Source organism: Lithobates pipiens, unplaced genomic scaffold (assembly GCF_037356315.1).
Source record: "Lithobates pipiens isolate NorthernLeopardFrog02 unplaced genomic scaffold, aLitPip1_a1.2 Scaffold_18, whole genome shotgun sequence".
NCBI classification, from domain to species: Eukaryota; Metazoa; Chordata; class Amphibia; order Anura; family Ranidae; genus Lithobates; species Lithobates pipiens.
Genome location: NW_027507758.1, coordinates 142,456,167 through 142,476,653, shown reverse-complemented (window position 1 = coordinate 142,476,653; position 20,487 = coordinate 142,456,167). Strand labels below are relative to the sequence as shown.

General features: G+C 37.1%; 2 protein-coding genes across 2 annotated transcripts in view; one reads left to right on the top strand and one right to left on the bottom strand.

Annotated features, from left to right (window-relative positions):
* Positions 1-20,487, bottom strand: part of SLC24A3 (solute carrier family 24 member 3) — a 568,031-nt gene that overhangs the window by 406,298 nt on the left and 141,246 nt on the right. The window lies entirely within an intron of this gene.
* Positions 16,591-19,538, top strand: LOC143990088 (P2X purinoceptor 7-like). Its single transcript, XM_077490285.1, has 4 exons — positions 16,591-16,702; positions 16,809-16,874; positions 18,144-18,514; positions 19,319-19,538. Exons 1-4 carry the CDS (start codon positions 16,700-16,702, stop codon positions 19,506-19,508), a joined length of 630 nt encoding a protein of 209 aa, XP_077346411.1. The 5' UTR covers positions 16,591-16,699; the 3' UTR covers positions 19,509-19,538.

Here is a 20,487-nt window from a genome sequence, read left to right as displayed (position 1 = left end):
ACAACTCCTTTAGGTTAGGGCAATGGGTGATGGTTAGGGTCAGTGTAGGCTTTGGATTTTAGAATTTTCACCAGGTGTACTATGTATGTAAGTAAATACAATTTTCTGAGGTTAAAGTGGTTATAAAGGCGGAAGCAGCTCCCCTCCAGCCCCCTAAATATTTACCTGAGCCCGATCTCAATCCAGCATCTCTCTCCTCATTGGCACAGACACAGATACGGGAGCCATTAACTCCTGTTGCTGTCCAGTGGGGAGGGAGCCGAGATCTGTGTGTCTTATTGATGTACAGAACAGGGCTTGGAAGCGAGCACGCACAAGTGTCCCAATAATAAGCGGCTTGCTAAGGAGGCACTTGGCTGGGGGGAGGGGCAAGGAAGGCTGGCGGGGAACCTGAGAAGATGAAGATTGGGGCTGCTTTGTTGCAAAACCACTGCACAGAGTAGGTAAGTATATAAAAAAAATTGCCTTTAGAATCACTTTAAAATCACTTTAATCAATGATTATTTAAAGGGCGCTATAATAAACAATATTGTATTCTGATATCTGTATACGATTGTACTTGTAATGATATTCATATTTGTATCCACATTTACATGCAACTCAAGCTTTCCATTAGTTGAGACAGACCATTTAACAATGATTTAAACCCTTTTTTGCAAAGAAGAAAACTGTAACTGCCTAAAAGCATTAATTAAATATTAATCATAAGCTTTTGTGGGAGTATAGTTTTGCTAAAAAAAAAAAAAAAACACAAACGTAAAAAAAACGCTGAAAAACGCTACTGCAAAAACGCTGAAAAACTCATGGGAATGTAGGCCGCACCTTTCCCTCCTCGATCATCAACAGTATTCATTTCTAATAAATAAAGACGCTCAACACCAGAGCTTGGTATATAATTGGCCGCGACACGTTTATTGGTGTAATCTTGAAATAAATCAAAATCCATTTAATCATTTTTATTAATATATAAAATTCTTAACTTGTAAATATTAAGTACAAAACAGCTCAGTCTTCAGGACTCGAGCAATACTGCATATCAATAAACTCAAGTCCCTCCTTTAAATGTAAAGGGTGACCAACCACATAACATGCCTGTGACGAGGGGTTGGCAGGGTGGGGAGCCTGTTGCTGACTTTTGACCATCAGTGGAATATTCCTGCGGGGGGCGCTTTATATAGAGAGCCCCCTTTCTAGAAAACTCCAGCTGATCATATGACCCTTCAGAAATTCCCCAATGTTACATGACTCTTTTTTACAACTTTTTTTATAAAAAACAAATTGAAAAGGGGGGCGGCCACATACCCATGTTGCAGGCACCAAAAAAATGTAAAACTAGTATTTTAATGCTTGCCACAGACCGTATCATACATGCCATTTATTCATTTAGCCCATAATTTGACTTCAGTGATAGAAAGTGGAGAACATAAAACCTACAGTACAGTATGTTTTCCTTTAGAAAAAAATTATTCTGGGTTTAAAGAATATCGTCTTGCTTCTGAATGTGGAAAACAAAATAAAAGACTGGCTTAGAAAAAACTTTTGCTCCTAATTTAAAGGGTTTGGAAATCCTAACAATGAACATCTCTTTTCTCCCTTTTGATCTGTTAAATATACATTTGAAAGAGCTTTGTTCTATCCGTTTGAGAAGGGCAAAAAAAAAAAAACTGTTGCTCCTTCCTACGCTCTCTGCCCCTCCACTGTTATCAGCTAGCTTTTCTCCCAGTTCTCTCTGTGAACTAGAGAATACCCCCCTTTATGTTTTGGAGATGAGAAAACATGTTCTGTAGTTCTAAACCACTTCCCGTGCTGTGCTGGGATGACAATTCCACTTCTCAGCAGGTAGGTACAGTGAGTGGGTGCTGTCCTCCTAGGGACACGAAATGAAAAAGGAAAATGTAAAGGAAAAATAGGCTGAAAAAAAGAAAAGAAAATGAATGCAGCCACCACATCCAAGGACTAGTAAGCTGCAATATATTAAGTTTTTGTTTTTGGGTTTGCAGTTGGCTTGGGTTTCCCGCACATTATTTATGACTTTTGTAGTGTTAGAACTTATTTTATAAAATAAAGCTACAAGAGATGCTAATCTATATTTGAATTAGTTAACTCAAAGCTGTATTTAAAAGCGTTATAATATAGGCAGTTACAAAAAATGAGTATCGCGTTTTCCTAAATTAGTGATAGAAGGTCCTTTATAGAGAAAGTAGGGGGTACTTTCTTTTCTTCTTTATTCCTACACTATATACATGTGTATGTTTCATGTTTACTTTCACACAACATTTCAATTTTAGTTTGTATAGAAAACAATTGCTGTAAGGATACCACTGTCCTAGTGATATTCGCCATCAATTGCATGCGACAAAGGAAGGGGCTGAAGCTGGGACTTAGGCATAAATGATCCCTTATTGAAAGCAAAGATAAAAATAGATTCGGTCGAGATGAGACAGTAATTCTTTTTATCTTTGTGCAAATGGGAGTTCAGAAGACTAGTGATCATAATCTGTAGATATTCATGATATCACAGTCACATGATACAGATAGTGAAAGGAATGCAATCTCCATAGAAACAACAAAATTCTGCTGTGTAACAAATTATAGCATCAAGATTGGTCCAAACTGCTGTTAGAACATTAAATGAGTGTTGTATGGGAGACAGTGGCTTTGCTAAAACTGGAGAGTGCAAAATCTGGTGCAGTTGTGCATAGAAGCCAATCAGCTTCTAACTTTAGCTTGTTCAGTTTCAAGTGATACTAAAGTCTATTTTTTTTTAGGTAAAAATAACATACATGTTATACTTACCTGCTCTGTGTAACGTTTTTTTTGCACAGAGCAGCCGCAATCCTCCTCTTTTCGGGTCCCTCTTCATTGCTCCTGGTCCCTCCCTCCTGTTAAATGCCCCCACAGCAAGCAGCTTGCTATGGGGCACCTGAGTCAAGCCACAGCTCCCTGTGTCCATTCAGACGCAGAGCCATGGCCCAGCTCTGCCCCCCTGTCTCTCCTGATTAGCTGACAGACCTAGATTGACAGCAGCGGGAGCCAATGGTGCCATGCTGCTGTCTCAGCCAATGAGGAGGGGAGCCAAGACACGCCTGCAACATTGTTGGATCTAGATGGACCTAAGGTACCGTATATACTTGAGTATAAGCTAACCCAAATATAAGCCAAGGCCATCGAACAGTTAAGACTGCATGACACAGCAGGAGACCCTCACTCGAGTATAAACTGAGGGGGGCTTTTTCAGCATAAAAAATGTGCTGAAAAAGTCAGCTTATACTTGAGTATATACAGCAAGCATTAGAGGGGCTGAGAGGGGCTGCTGCACACAGAAGGTTTCATTATCTTAATCATAGAATTTATCAATATAAAAAAAACCTTCTGCCTTTGCAACCACTATAAGCTTTGACAATAAAACTTGGAAGCTGATTGGTTTCTATGTAGAGCTGCACCAGATGTTGCACTGTCTAATTTTAGTAAATCAACCCATTACTTGCAGCATATTTTTAGTTGTTTGATGACTTTACATTATTTGTTTAGCGTTGTATGCATCTCTCATTGAACACAAGGGCTTTTTAGACCTTATAGCAGACCTGAACTCAAAAAGTGAAAACTTGCAGTCTTATCTGAAACGTTCAAAAATTGGGAGTTTTCCTAAGCAGAGATCCTGAAAGATTTAAATCTCGTTTTGAATTCTTATGGAAAATAGAGACAGACATCCTGTGCCTTGAGCCTCATAGTTTTTATGTGCAAAAGAAGAAAGGGTGGAGGCACTTCCAGAAGTAAAAACAGCTCATTTATTGTAAATCCATGAAAAGCAGAGATATGCCATAAACATGCAACCCACAGGGAAATAATAGACGCGTTTCACACTCTTGTGCTTAATCATTATGGTAATGAATAAGCACAGGAGTATGAAACGCATCTACTGATCTCCTGTGGGTTGCGTGTGTATGTAATTTCTCTGAATTTAATAGATTTACAATAAATTAGCTGTTTTTACTTCTGGAAGTACCCCCACCCTTTCTTCTTTTGCATATTGTGGACTTGGTTGGGAACCAGGCAGGCACCCGGGTTTACACAGCAGTCGAGAATCGTACAGGCTGCTGGTGATATCACTACTGTGCTGCTCACTGTTCTACTTGCTGGGGAGGAAGCTGTACCCTCTGACGTGCAGGACAAGGATCTCCCTGCTTCTGCTTCATTCATTCTGTGGATCTGTGCTTCTTTCAACTCCCATGCTGTTTCTTGAATATCCGCTAGCAGATAAGCAGTCATTAGAGTAGTTTTGACATGAGGAAACAAAGCCCTGCCTCTTCCGGGATGACCATCTCCACAAAAACACTGTGCAGAACAAGCCATAAGAAGTCAGTGATGGGAAAATATTAGCTGAAGAGAGTCTATATACAGTACTGATTACTAGTTCTCCGTCCTCTGCTTTCCTTTTTCTGTGAGTTCAGGTCCTTTTTAAAAGTAAAAACTCTGTGCCTGGTTGCACCATGATTCCAACACAGGTTCAAGTCCCAGCTGGTGCTTAATTCTGCTCATAGAACTGTTTTGATAAAATGGACTATAGTCAGGCATACTCCTGTAAACGCCTATACTTGTGTTTACATGTGCACATGTAATACACATAAAAGTTGCAAATTTGGGAAATGACACCCATACCCGTGGCACATGTAAATGCAAGTATTGGTGCTTACAGGCGTATACCCATGTACCATATAGTCTGAAAATACAGTTCTATGGGCAGAATCCTACACCAATTAAGGTTCCATGGTATATCCAGACAACAAGGGACTAGTGAGTAACAGCCATGATTTAAGTTTTGTACACATGGGCCAAATATGGGGCGGTATTCAATAGATACCGGCTGACTTTCAACCTGTGTGTATGGCAGCCGGTTCGACAGAAGCTGGCCAAACGTCTGCCTTCTGTTGAAGGGGCATGACTGAAAAAGGTCTGCCAATCAGCATTTGATCAGTGCTCTCATCCAATGGCTGCAAGCACCGACTGGTGTATTTTTGCGGGGGGGGGGGGCAGTTACCCTGTCAGAACACAATAGCTCAGTGGGGGAGATCAGTGTAATAATTATATAGTAATAGTTAGCTCTTCAGTTTTTTGTTTACGTTCAGCCCTCTGGGTTGATTGAAAAAACTGTTAGTGTGTACCAGGCTTAACTCTCCCGGTTATGAATTAAAGAATCAAAAGTGCAGTTTACCATTTTATTTATAGATCAAAGAGTGAAAATCTCAGCTATGGAGTGGAGTGAAACAAGAAAAAGAAGCAGCCAGCTGGGAGAAGGAAGCAATAGTGGCTGCTGATGGAGGTTCTATGGGTGGAGTGACTTGGCACTTGGCACTCCACTGAGCAGTTGGAATTTCCATATTGGGACCCACTGTAGGGCAAAACCCTCCTTAGGACTAAGCTAATTTCCTATCCTGGGCACCAGACATTTTTCTCTGCTATTTATCTTCTTGGACACTGGTCCATTTACTGTCCCTGTGATTTCTCTTACCTCTGAAGCCTATAAGAAAGGACCTAACCACTGGAAGTGTTGCCTACGCCAATAGGAGTTATCCATATCACTACCAAAGAAGGACTACAGGTGTGAACAGAAGAAGAGAAAACGATTGTCATGTGACTGTAGATTCAAGTAATAAAATGTATATATGGATCTTTTTTTATACACGTAGATAGGGGGTGGTAGGAGAAGTTGCTAATAACCTGCAGCTGGTCTTTATAAAAGACTTCTTCTTTCTAGAAGTATTTGGACGTGCACTGCAAGTGCACTTGGAAGAGCAGTCACTGTAGATCTGAGGGGGACATGCAAGTAAAATAAAAAACAGCATTTTAGCTTGTACATGATTGGATGATAAAATCAGCAGAGCTTCACCTCATTTCAGATCTTCCCCTCAGATCTACAACGACTGCACTTCCAAGTGCATTTGTAGTGCGAAGTGGATTTGCCTTTAGTAAATCAACCCCACAGTGTGCACATCTAGTTTAAAACTGATAATGAGATCTGGCAATTCTGTACAGAAAGGGTTCATTATGGTAAACATAACTCCCCAGTCTCCCCTTAAGAATATATAGAAGAGGAAACAGGTAGAATTTTAAGAAAATAAGAAAGGTAAGCAGCAATTTTTCTACATTTTTTAAAGTTATGCTATGTGAATGGGGACACATAACAAATATAAAGTAGGTGTTATTCCAATTTGTCTGCAAAAGTGCAAATATGTTTTAAATTAATTGCAAAGACTAGTAATACTCAGCAGGCCAGCTCACTAGGCAGTCTGTAAATATAGTTTTAGTGGGAGTCGATGGCCTACTTCCAGAAAGACATGAGAACAGATGCACTTTAATCCCTTCTAAGAACTTTTAAAAATGCATAGCTTTTTACATGCAGAAGGCGTACAATGCAGCAGGTGCATTCAACAGGCAGGTACTGACCATCTGCTAAGGAGGCTGTCATCACTAACACTGAAGGCCACATGGGGCTCGTGAACCTATTATCAGGGTCATAAAAGAATCACCTTTTAAAATTTTACCATATTAGGTCTACACAATAGTTTAGTTTTCACAATGCACATTTTCTCAGCTGCCTTCCATATAAAATAATACATTTATTGTTAAAAAAACCCCAAGGACATAAAAAACATTTAGAATAGATTAAATAAATCCACAAGTACATGTGTCTACATCCACACCTACATTGTGAAATGACTATCTTATGTAAGGAGGATGCAATACCACAGTAATATAGTATGATACCTTATGTAGGTCATATATTATTAATAAACATGTCTAGGGGAACTGGAGCAAGCAGCTGGTGGTATGTTACAATACAACATTTACTGTGGTGTTAAAGCACAATGTTGAGGCTCACAATTTCAAGATACTGTTCTATAACCGATGACATCTGAAATTAATTTTCAGAGACACATAAATGTCAGGAAGGTGAATGTCATTGTTGCATGAGCAATGATAAATGTAGATCTGGAATATTACAGCTAAGGGTATAACCTGACCTCTTGACGTAAAATAAGGAAATGCTCATACAATGAACTTTTAAGTAATTTTACAAGTCTGTATGAATAAATTCCCGACATGGCACAACATACATCAGTACTAGATATATATATATATATATATATATATATATATATATATATATATATATATATATATATATATATATATAGCTGTAGCCTTGCGTTTTGGGGTTTTCCTTACAAGGTGAAAAACCTTGAGGCTTTTTGTTTTAGAACACACCAGAAGACACCAACTATGCAAGATACAGTACAGTATATCCAACAATAAATAACATTCAGGCTGAACACTCGTTATTCTTTATACTTTTAGGTTGATAGTGTGCGCTTATATACAGGCTAGTACAGTTTATTTGTAGTGTTAAAAAGGTGGATTCTAAAGGAAGACATATATTTTTGTATGGAACACTGGGTGCCACTATTTGTATAACTGGTAATATTTATAGCTCTCCTACATATTCATGAGAAGTGATTAAACTTCTAACCAAATGTGTAGAAGAAAAGCTATTTGAGTTTCTAATTGCAATTGGATATTTTAACAATGTCATAATGCCAGAAATGAATAGATTTCCTTCTCCTATTGCCCCCTAATGGGTTAACTTTTTTCTATCAATAATTGTAGGAGCCTGACTTATTAGAAATGTGGCATATAATACATCATAAAAATGCAATATTTCTGTCTTTAAGTTGCATTCAACTTAATTGAGGATATATTTAGCAATTGGTTCCTTTAACGTTTTTCCATTAACTCATAGGACTGATTATATGTCTAGAGGAATATCTCCATTGGTAATACAATTTAAAAGCACCTTTTGGAAATTAAATCAATTTTGGTTGAGATTGTTTCCCACATTCTTCTCTTTTTACTTAGATCTTAATAATTTTATAATGCAGAATCATTTCATGGCCTCTCCTTTGATCACTTAAGATGAACAAGAGGCATGTCTTAGAGGGCTCCTGGTGAATACGAAAGCATGGGAGAACTTGATGGCACAAGGGAATAGAGATGAGAAAAAAACACATCTATTATCTTTCTACTGGATGAATGGGCAGGAGAGATCTTGTCGTTCAACTGCTTCTCCTCCATTCACAGAACACTACCATGAGATATGATCTATGCAGAGAAATATATGCACCATGGTAAATTCCCTGTAAGTGGAGGCAGTGATCATGCTCCACGACCTGTTAATCGAGTTAAGAATGTCAGTGATTGTTTTGGTAGCTGGCTCCACTTAAAAAGACCTGTGGTACATTGAGCATATACAACTGATTCTAAATCAAATTCCCAGTATAATAGAGTAAATAACTGTCTATACTCTCAATATAAAATACAGCATGGTACCCGTCAGTGGTGCCTTTTGTCCCTTTTATTATTTGCAATAGCTATAGTATATAACCATTGACTGCTAAGACTAGATATTACTGATTTCAGAAGAGGATCTATGAAAAAAAAATGTGTTGTTTGGGAATTATGCTCATTTGTTTCCAAAAGATATTAGTTGATCTTTAGGGTCTACAATGGCTATTATTTTTACATTTTGCCTTTTTAATGGCTATTTAGAAATTGAAGTACATCGGTACTGTTACCTATGGATCATTGGAAATTTCCTTTACCCAATTCTGCTACCTCTATTAGGATTGCCACTTAATTTACATACTTAGCTGTTATCATTTTTTTTCTCATCCTAAGGAATACATGTTATTAATTATAGATCCACTTATTTCTAAATGTCATGCTCAAAGTAGAATGCCAAACCTACAAATGATAGATACAATTCTGAGAATGGTCAAGGATATATTAAGCAGTACATGGTTAACTTCTTTTTCACGTATTTGGGATGAATCCTTTTTCAAAGAAATGGCAACGTTAGAGGGATTTGCTCTCTGTAAATAGAGAGGTATCTTACAGTTTACACTATTATATCATAATGAATCTTTAAAGTAATTACAATCCTTGCAAGAGGAATTTTCTATAACTAAACAATGTTTTTCTATATTTACAATTGTGCATATTTCTCTCAGGAGAAAATTATTTTTGGGATACGTTTTAAGATACTGGCAATAGTATACTATATATATATTGATTTCTAACTGCACAAAAAGTGTGTTTATAATATTTGAATTCAAAAATATTTGGTGAAGTATCCCTTGATGTGTAGAGATCAATGTCTGTGAGACATTGGGAATATACCAGACGATGAGTGGTCAGAGGTTTTAGAGGAGATTCCTTCTTGATATCAACTTCTCAGAGAGTAACTCATTTATTTATTGTAATAGTACATATAGAACTCCGTATTTACTCCATAGAGCAGGTCTTACAGAGAGTGCCACCTGTACTCAATGTGGTCAGGCCTTGGGAGATATTATCCATATTTTTCAGAGATACCCTAAATTATTTTGCCTCAACCTTTGATATTGGCTTTCTCAATACTGAGAAGTCAAAAACAGAGGTAAAAAGTTATATTTGCAAAGTTGACTATGTATATGCAAAGTCTTAACATGGATTTACTGAAAGAGCAGAAAGGTCTCTTAACCTAGTGAACTTATCCAATCATATGCAATGTGAAAATGACCGGAACTGAACTAAGAATATTCTATAAATTTAGTAAATCAAGCAAAGTGTGTTTTTTTTTTAAAAAACAAAAAAAAAACAATAGTCGTACTTTAAATATTTTCTGCTTTGATAATTGTATTCATTTGTAATCTATGTAATTTAGTCTTTTTTATGTCAGCAATCGTTTAATGTTTATTACATGGCCCTTTAGATATTGCTTTACAACTTTGATGTGTATGTTGCTAGTTAGTAGATAGTAAGCTTTGATATATAACAATTAATTTGTCTAGGGTGTGGATGCTGTAAAACCTGGAGAAAACCTAATAAACTATCCACTGACATACCTAGACAACTACAACTTGTAATTATTATGTAAGTTGGTTTTATGGTTAAAATAATCATAATCCACAAACAAACTAATTAAAATGACCTAGCAAAATCTTTCTGAGCCATTAATGCTGTAACAAGGATGTATCTGTTTGGACAAGCATTCTTGCTATGAGTTATATAAATTATGAAGCAATGTACTTTTCATCTGTTAATACAAAAGCAAATGTAATTTATTTTCTGACGTTTTGTCATTTCAGTATCTCACCAATTTTAAAGCACATTCCAGTAAGGTACAGCAATTAATCCTGAAGTACTGGTATATATTGCAGCTTGATCCACTTTTCAAAATGGAAACTTCACATAATCTATCATTTGTATTAAAAAATGTGATTCATTTTTCCAGCTACATACACAAATGTTCATAATAATTTCTTATGTAAGGTTTTATCTTAAAATTTGTTCTCGCACCACTATGACAAAGACTTAAAGTGGCAAACAATGTCAGCATTTCTAGAAAAAATATTTTACTAGCATAGTTAAGGATGAGGAATATCATAAGCGAGTTTTATAAGTTCACTACTAGAAATTGTATTTTTCTGAAAATGTAGCTTTAACAAGCAATGTGTTGAAAACACCACTGGGTCTTTCTGTACAAAAATTAGGCTATATAGCTGCAGGATCATCTAAATCAGACAAAGCTAAGCATATTTTGGAAAACTGTGTTGATGTCTCAACAAAAGTCACATTTGACGTAACAAGATTTGACTGAATAAGGAAGTTATAAGATTTTTTAAACATCAGTAACATGCAAGTCAGACTTTAAACTCATTTTAAAGCAAAATTCTGCTTTGCCCATACAAAGCAAAGTACAAGCGTTGCTACACAATGGAAGCCTCCTTTAATTACATTCAACACTGCCCCGATCTGCTACCAGAGTCCCAACAAAAATACAGTACTTTGGAAAATGCCATTTGACTCCCATAATTCAGCACTATTTTTCTGAGGAGCCAATGTGCAGGACCAAGCACTGTCATGTTGGGGGTGGGGGTGGAGGGGTTTGTTTAGTGTTGTATAAGTTTTTAATTTCAGAAAGTCAACATTTTGGGAGTTCTGGTGGTGATAGGAAATGCCATTGGTCTGCATGAAAGGCAAATAAGCTAGCTTATGGTGAGCTTTTTGTAGTCAAGATACAGGTTATATTTAAAACTTTGTTCTACTGAGGTCCCTTTAGATTTGTATCCATTTCTATATCTATATATTTATTTTCCAAAATTGTACCTGTGGAATGTATTTCCATAAGTTACGATATTTTATATTATTTATTGCAGTCAAACGCACGATGTGAGTTTATTTTTGGTCAGAGTTGACATAATCATTAAATAAAATGCATTCCTTAAAGTTGTATAAGCAAGAAATATAATATGGACTTAATTAAACACATCTGCAAATGGTGTTCTTTCAGACTTGCTCATGATACGCACCAGATGTCTACTGTTGCAATTGGTAGAGTACCAGGATGCTGTTGCCATGATGATCACATGGATGGATTTTAGTATGCAATGCTCGTAAGTGCTGCAGCGTTTTATGCAGAGTAATTAATCCAGTTTCTCAGGACCTACACATATACCCAAATTTTTAATATGCTAAAAGGAAGCTCTAGAAAAATCTTATGTAAAAAATACATACTTTTATTATTATAAGAACCTGAAGATTCTTAGCACCTGACTCTCTTATAGCTTTAACGTTTATAATATTATATATACTATTATAGTGCAAAGCTCCAGGATGATTATTCTGCATGAAGAAAGCTGTAATTTAGGCTTTCAGGGCCTGTAGTTTGAAGGTTCTGATGTGTCTTGGATGGTTGCAGCTATTTGTGTAAAGAGCCCTGTCAGGAGACCTGTGTGATCTTGAAGGAGACTGTACCCCATGGTGGGGGGACTGGATTGTAAAAGTCAAGACAGCTACGTGGGTCTAGAGGACCAAAAAACCTCAGGTGGCTAGTGTACCCTGGGGACTGGAAGGATTCGAGGATGTCACTGGTGAAGTGAGCAAGCTCTGGGGGTGAGGGGCTGGAGAACCCTGTTTAGTGACCAGGAGTAGGCCTGGGCAGTGAGGTTCTGCAATCTACAAGGCTAGTATTCATAGCAGCAGTGCTGTGGAAGCATAGCCAGGTTGACTAGCATTTTTTTTATGTTGAAGAACCACTGCATGGGAATCTATATTTATGCACTTTATGTTCAATGATTGTGGGCTGTCGTGCCCTTAAAAAAACTGTTTGGACTGATGTGAAACAAGCATTAAAGTGACTATATAATGGTTTTAGGTAATTTTTAACCTTCTATGTTTTACCTATACGTTTTAAATGGCTGCTGTATATCTGTTTTTAGTACACAATATATTTTCAATTATTCTAGACTTCCTAGAGCAGTCTACGTGAGACAGTACTGCAATAGCTATTTCCTTTTAGTTTGTGCTATTGAACTCTATAAACTTGTTCAACAGGCCTAAGGAAAAACAGAAAAGCCATATACTGGCTAGATATAAGAATATAAAATATTTATATGCAGTAGTTCAGAATTATATGACTAAAAATATTTTGTTATTTGTACCCAAGATAAAGAGAATATATAGCAAACCACTCAACATTGCTTTAAAAAGTGTTTTTGAGCATTATAAGTACTAATCGCTCTATTTTTGGTTGAGAAAAATAATTAACACAGTTGCTAATTTAGTTCTGTGACCACATATTGTGAGCTATTTTTACCATTTGTTTTTTTATCGTAAAATAATTCTGATATGACTTTTACATTTTTAAATGCTTGTTCCACATGTTTGTTATTGTAATAAATATAGAGATTTGTACATAAACAATGGTTATTAAGTTACTGTAAAATATCGGTGGCACTGGGAGTGCAATTATTTAAACTATTGGCCAATTCATAGACTCATGTTGCGAGACGGAACAATAAAGCATAATTATTTTATAGCAAACAGGAAAGCAGGCTCTGCATGTGCAGTATGGAAAATATAACTGCCCCCATGTACTTATCAAATTACAAAATAAAAAAAATAAAAAAATCTCAAGAGAATCTTTCTGTGCTATCAGTTGCTGGATATGTCAGGCATTGTACCATGTCATTGTGTATATTCTTATATTGTTCTGAAATTATTTTCAGTAAAGCACTCCTATTTTGTTAAAATCTCAAGATAGTATTTTAATGGACATATTTGCTGGAACTATCTCTCAAAGGCCAAATATCATTGATATAAGAGGAGAAAACATGACCATGGGAATTTTACAGTAAATTTTGAGGAAAACATTTAAAACTCTTTTTGAAAGATGACTTACTAAAAATAATTATAACATACTGTGTAAAATAAGGATAAATGGGGCTATGATTTTTTTTCCATATTTAGCAAAAGCTACAAGAAATACAAAGGGTTTTACACCTTCCATCACATAACAAGCACCGAATGGACAGTGTTTTTCTCAACGTCAAAAGTGTTTACCAGCACACACTTTCAAGCTGTCACTCTGCACCAGGAACCAAAAATAGCTGGGCAGCCCACAGTTATCCCTTGCCAGGACAGGCATTAAAAAGGTACATGCAATGAATTATTGCTGCTGGCACCGATTGCTTTTCTGTCACTAATCATTCAAGAGCCAATATGACCATCAAAGTTTTGGCAAGCCGTAAAAAGAATGACTCTGGAGGACATCCACTGCACATAATATGAATGCACTAGTGTTTGGCCATTGGGGCCAGAGAAAGAACTAGACTTTTAGGATCTCAAAAAGCTTTAATTTAGTATTTAAAGCCTTAAGGGCATGTTTGGCTTTTGAACAATATCTGGCAAATGCCAAATAATCAGAATGGGGCCTTGTTTGACAGTACCGGATTGTCCTGGAACACCGTTTTATCTGGAATCAGGTTACACTGAAAAAGGATGAATAGGAATAAATGTTTGCATAAACCCGTGAGGCAGGAAATCAGTGCCATCTCTCGTTTCAACATTTCCCGCTATTAAATTTATGGTGTACTTGCTGTACACTGGAGATCATAAAGGCGACATTTAGTATCTGGTGATTGATGCACCATATAATGAGAGAATCGGAGCCAGGATTACTGTCATCAGCTACCCAATCTGCGGAGCTCCTCACTTCCCAAATGCTTTGAAAGGAGGAAAATCCATGACATAAGTGTGTTGTGATCAGAAAATGTGCAAATCATGAGTTTAAAATCATAGCCTATAAGATAATAAGCATATAACCCCCCCTCCCCACACACACACACACACGCACACACACACGCACACACATCATGTCAAATAAACCACAAAATCACGGCCAGACCTACTCAGCTATAATTATATTTAATGGGGAGGGGGTTGCACTGAGGATTAGATAATAATATCTATGCATTTCATTTAAAATGTATGCATCATAAAGCTACACTGGAGTCTTTAAATAATTAAAAAAGGATTTGCCTGGAATGATGACTACAGTATGACTACAGTATGTACTGTAAGTATGGATGCTTTCCACCAAATGAAAGAAAACACAGGGATTTATTTTTTAAAGTGGGATTCCACTGGCTTGATCCTTTTTTTTTTTTTGGCATACCGGCAATCCTTATTAAAATCAAATCTAACACTTACTTTTTACTTTTTTACATCCAGCAGCATGTTGTTTTCTTATTCAAAACGATTTTATAAAACCGTCTCCTGACGGTTGTCATTTTGCCTGTGGGCATGTGAAGCCCACAGGCATCCTCTTCCGGGAGAGTGCGCTGATAAAAGACCAGCATGCACCGCCCGTTCGATTAAATCTCGCGCATGCGCAGTTAGCGCTATATCGAGCGCCGTCTTCTGCTCCGGTTGCCATGACAACGGTTGTTGTCGACGGAAGTCCCGCCCCGTTGTGATGGCAATGAAGATAAACACTGAAACAAAGAGGACAGATGGGACGATCATAGACGAGAGAGCGGCGCGGGATTAAAAGGAAAGGTTAGTACAAAAATGTCTTTTACCTTGCAGTTTTCATCTAAAAAATATTGCTCTTTTAAATTTAAATTGTGCACATTTAATTATATATATAGAGAGACATCTAGGTAGTGTGTGTGTATTTTGTGGGAGATATTGCCTGCCTCTCTCTCTCTCTCATATATATATATATATATATATATATATATATATATATATATAATCTTGACCTTTTCTTGTCAACACAATGCTTATCTATGTTGCCTTAGCAAAGTGGCAGCCAACCATTTATCTTGCAAGCCGTGGTTGACTATATTTTTAAATGTTTTTTTAATAGGTAAAAACATCTGATTGAGATCTATATATTTTGTATAAGATATCGCAAATATATAGCGAGAGAGAGTTATGTATTGTGCATATATATTGCGAGAGATCGATTTCTATATATAGTGATATAGTATATATATTTATAGATATATATATATATATATATATATATATATATATATATATATACATATATATATACATACATATATATCTATAAATATATATACTATATCACTATATATAGAAATCGATCACTCGCAATATATATGCACAATACATAACTCTCTCTCGCTATATATTTGCGATATCTTATACAAAATATATAGATCTCAATCAGATGTTTTTACCTATTAAAAAAACATTTAAAAATATAGTCAACCACGGCTTGCAAGATAAATGGTTGGCTGCCACTTTGCTAAGGCAACATAGATAAGCATTGTGTTGACAAGAAAAGGTCAACATTATATATATATATATATATATATATATATATATATATATATATATATATAGAGAGAGAGAGAGATATGTGTGTGTGTATATATATATATATATGTTGAGAGAGATCGATTTCTATATAGTGATAATATATATAGTGATAATATCTCTCTCTGTGTATATATATATAAATATATAAAATCTAGCTCTTATTTACATTTGTGACACACACAGTCAGATTATTTATTTTTAAAATGTTTTTTGTTTTTTTTTAGCACTTCGCGCCCGCTCTATAGCCAAAAGATGGCTACAGCGCGGACGATTAGCGCCGGGAGGGCATCCCTGGACATCCTCCTGTTTAATTCCCCTCTGCGCCATGTCACAGGCGCGCATCGTGAAGTACTGTGCTGGCCGTGTCCCTTGGACACAGCCAGTCAAAGATCGCTGTAAATAGCCAATCACAGTGGATGTTTACAGCACGATCGGTGTGTCCAATGAGAGATGTGCTCATATATGTAAACATATGAGATCATCTTCCCTCGCCGGGTCTCCCTCCTCACACAGAGACAGCGTGTGAAGAGGGAGAGATGAACCGCTGAGAGATGCAGCGGTTATTTAAAAAAAAAATCATTTTGCTGGAGGCGATAAAATGCGCAAATCAAAATACTCACTATGCCTCTTACTCAATAATTTGTAATGTATACTTTCAATAAAGTTGTCATTTGGGGGGTATTTTTACTTTTCGTGCTTGTTCGGGTCGCAATAAATGAGATAGACCACTAGTACATCAGATGTTAGCATTTTTGAGTAATTCGCAACACAGCTTTTAGACTCTCTAACTTTCACAAAGAACAAATAATATCCAGCAGTTTGGGTTATTTACATAGATATACATATACATATATAGATATATATATAGATCGCCAAGATAATATATTTTTCTATTCAGTTACAGATATTCTATATTTACACAATATTCTAAATCAATTGGTTGATCCTTTTATTTTAATCAACTGCCATGGTAAGTAAAATTTAAATAATTAATTTAATTCAATTTTTGTCTACAATTAGTATATAAAAAATAACTAACATGTCAATTGACAATTATTGTTTTAATACATTTTAAGGACAATCCTGCTGTGACCGAACCGTCGACCATTCAAAATACCATGCCCTTGACTCAGGATGAAAAAGTAAGTATAATTAACTGCTTTATGGCCGCCGGCTGTCAAACGACGGCCAGGCGGTGCAAGTATTGTGGCTGGAGGGCGTCATATGACGGCTTCCCCTTTAAATAGGCAGGGTGTCATGGAGACACCCCTCGCCACTGAGGGGGGTTAACAGCCATTGGGTATGGCTGTTAACCACGTGACTTCATCACTGCCGATCACAGATGGTTAGACACACACTGTGCGCGGCGCAAACGCGAGCGCGCTTTGTGTGCACGCCGCTAGCTGCGTGTTCACGGGAACACTGCTTCTCAACGACGCTAGTAAACAGCCATTGGCTGGCTGTTTGCCGACGTGATCGATACACACAGCCGATCAATAACTGTTAACAAACCGCGGTAACGCGATGTTACTGGGTTCTCCTCCTAAGACACCGATCGTGTGTGAGGAGAAGATTGCGTAAACATATTGTTACCGCATACAGTGTACAACAATCGCACTGATTGACCCCCCCCAATAGAGGACCTATAAACAACTATCATAGTACCTGTCACTCACAGTCCATCAGAGTACCCGAGTACCTGTCATCGGCACATCAGAGTACCCGAGTACCTGTCACCAGTCCATCTCAGTACCCGAGTACCATGTTACTTTCAATTTTTCTCATTAAATACTGTAAATAATAACAAGAACCCTTAAAAAGACACATTATGACTCATAGATTATACGTTGAGGTGTTTGCTTTTAAAAACATGGTCATTTTGTGGGCTATTCCATTGTACAGGTACTCCATGGCCTTCCATTGTGTAATAGATGGTTGTGAAATGAGATGTGTCATTTTGGTCATCGAACGTCTCAAGGTGCTATTCAATGTTGGTGCTCTGTTTGTGGCCAGGCTCTGCAAAAGTCTCACACATGTGGTATCGCCATACTTGTGATAAATGTATTTTGCATTGTAACTTGTTGGATGCATATGCTGTAAGTGAGAAATAATGACAATTTCTTTAAAAATTCTTAAAAAAAACATACATTTATATTATTCTTCTGTTTGCTTTGAATTGTGTGTAGAAATTTGGATCACCGTCCGCCACTGGTTCTTGCCAGTGCAGCCAATGAGTCCTGCCTCCTTGTTGAGGATAAGGGCATTCTTTCTGTATACATCTGTGAAGCCTCTTCCAAGTACATTAATGACGCTTAAAGCATCATATTTTTGGAAAAAAAAATTAATAAAAAAAAATTTTGATAAACAAAATCTAAGTATAAGCTACTTTTCTTTTCGTTGTGTACTTATAGCGCAGAATGCTGATAAAGAAAATATGGGCTCGGTATCCAGCAAGAGAAAATGATCCGGCTTTCCCCAATAACCCAACCCTGCCCTCTAGCAGTGATAGATTGTCTACATCAGAAACCCAACCGAGCGAAACCGATCGAATTGGCAATGTCACGTGGTGTTCATGTGAAAGGTGCATTAAAATGCCCACCCAAGTGGAGTCTGTCTGCTGCCGGGAAATATACGCCGTTGACGCCTGCATACCTGAGGGACATCAATGCATTACGCAGGCAGATACCTTTATTTCTCAAATAGTGCACCATGAGCACGTGAGAATTGCGTATATGGCGATTCATATGGATAATCTCCCTCTGGTAGATGCCAACAACAACAGGTGATTACTTTATGCCAATATTTCTTCTAAAGTTTATAAGTCAGAATTATAAGTACCGTATATACTCGAGTATAGGCCCACCCGAATATAAGCCGAGGCCACCAATTTTCTACCCCAAACAAATGTGAAACTTATTGACTCGTGTATAAGCCGAGGGTGAGACATGCCTGTCCATCCCTGTGTGTACGTCCATCCCTGTGTGTCCGTCAATCCCTGTGTGTCCATCCATCCCTGTGTGTGTGTCCGTCCATCCCTGTGTGTGCAGCCTTGTGTGTCCAGCCCAAATGTGTCCCGAGCCTGTGTGCTTCTGCCATGCCAGGATCAACGCTCTTCTCGTCTGACAGACGGCGTTGGCGCCTCGGAGGCCATTCCACTGTTCAAAAGCCGCGCCTCCGTCTGTGATAGGCGGAACAGTCAATTTCTCAGCAGTCTGTGTTCCGCCTATCACGGACATCCTCTCATCCTCGTCCGTAGTATGAGGATGAGCGGATGTCCGTGATAGGCGGAAGACAGACTGCTGGGAAATTGAGTGTTCCACCTATCACAGACAGGGAGTTGCGGCTTTTGAATTGTAGACTGGCCGCCGTCTGTCTGCTCGACACGCTGATTGGGCAGGCAGACGGCGATGACTCGAGTATAAGCCGAGGGGGGCACTTTCAGCCTCTAAAAAAGAGGCTGAAAATCTCGGCTTATATTGGAGTATATATGGTAGTAAAGGAATAAGCTAATAATTAATATAAATTAGAAATTTGTGACTTTATTTAAAAAATTTCATATTTACACTTTTTATTCTATTTATTCCAGGAGATTACGTAAAACCGCGTATCGCACTTTCATAGCATGGATTTATGGTATTTTAGGAAAGGGAAACCGAAGGGTTATACCTTCCTGTGCAGTCAATGCAGTACGACTTGTTTTTCCAGATCCCAATGGATCATATGTCGGATTTCTTTATGCCAATGATTATGATGCTTCCGAAATGGCTTTATATTAAACGAAATAATGTTTAATGTGATTTTTTTTTGAAATATTTGTGCAATTAAAATAAAAAAAAATTTTTTGAAATACAATAGGTGTGTTACTTTGTTAATGCTAAGTACTATTAATGATGTTGATTTAATGTGTAATTTTAGAAATTAGATGCATATTACTGTTCTTAATACTTGATTCGGAATCAATTATATTAAATATTTTTATTACAAACTCAAAATAAATACCAAAAATCAGTAAATACATAGATTGCAATGTGCATACACAAACCATAAAAATATATTTCTTTTAGACAGTAATTAACCAATAATTAAAAAAAACATTTAACATTCTAAAGAATAGAATCCAAAATTAGATTTAATATTTTATACAACAGGAAATCGTGTTCTGTGCTTAGCAATAGCAGCACTGGTTTCAGGCCTTTCTTCGGTTTCCATGTACTTTTTAAAGTACCTTCTGTGATTGACAGCATGTTTGCCAAAATAGTTTTGGCATGTTCGTTCGACATTTTTTCAAAAACGTTTCGAACGATCCATTTTTTACGTCCTCGGGGGAATTCCAAATTTTTACGCTCAACTTGAAAGACTTCTCCACTGTCATCAATTTTAGTTACTGTTGCCATTTTTCTACCAATATTATTGTTGTGCTGCAATGCAGCCAATCGTGTTCTAGCCTCCATAGAATCATATTTATAATGGATTCTCTTCGGTCTATATTTTAACATCATGCTATGGTATGTTTCAATGGTCCCAGTCTGGCAGAAATAAGTAAGATGCTTTAAATCCTTTTCGATTTGTGCGTCCATTATAATTGCAGATAATGAATCGAAGGCAGGTGTGTTTTTTTCAAGCCATGGAATTTTTGGAAAAAGAATACTCTGATCATCATGTAAGCACTGATGTTGTATGTCTCCATCTCGCCATGAATGTTCATTCACTACATGATGTAGCAGAGATTGCCATTGTTGTCTGAAAACATCTTCA

What these genes read in the sequence shown, in the direction of transcription:
- LOC143990088 (XM_077490285.1), top strand. An exon ending in CCTTGACTCAGGATGAAAAA is followed by an intron (nt 16,875 to 18,143) that starts GTAAGTATAATT and finishes GTGTACTTATAG; the next exon opens with CGCAGAATGCTGATAAAGAA. An exon ending in GTAGATGCCAACAACAACAG is followed by an intron (nt 18,515 to 19,318) that starts GTGATTACTTTA and finishes TATTTATTCCAG; the next exon opens with GAGATTACGTAAAACCGCGT.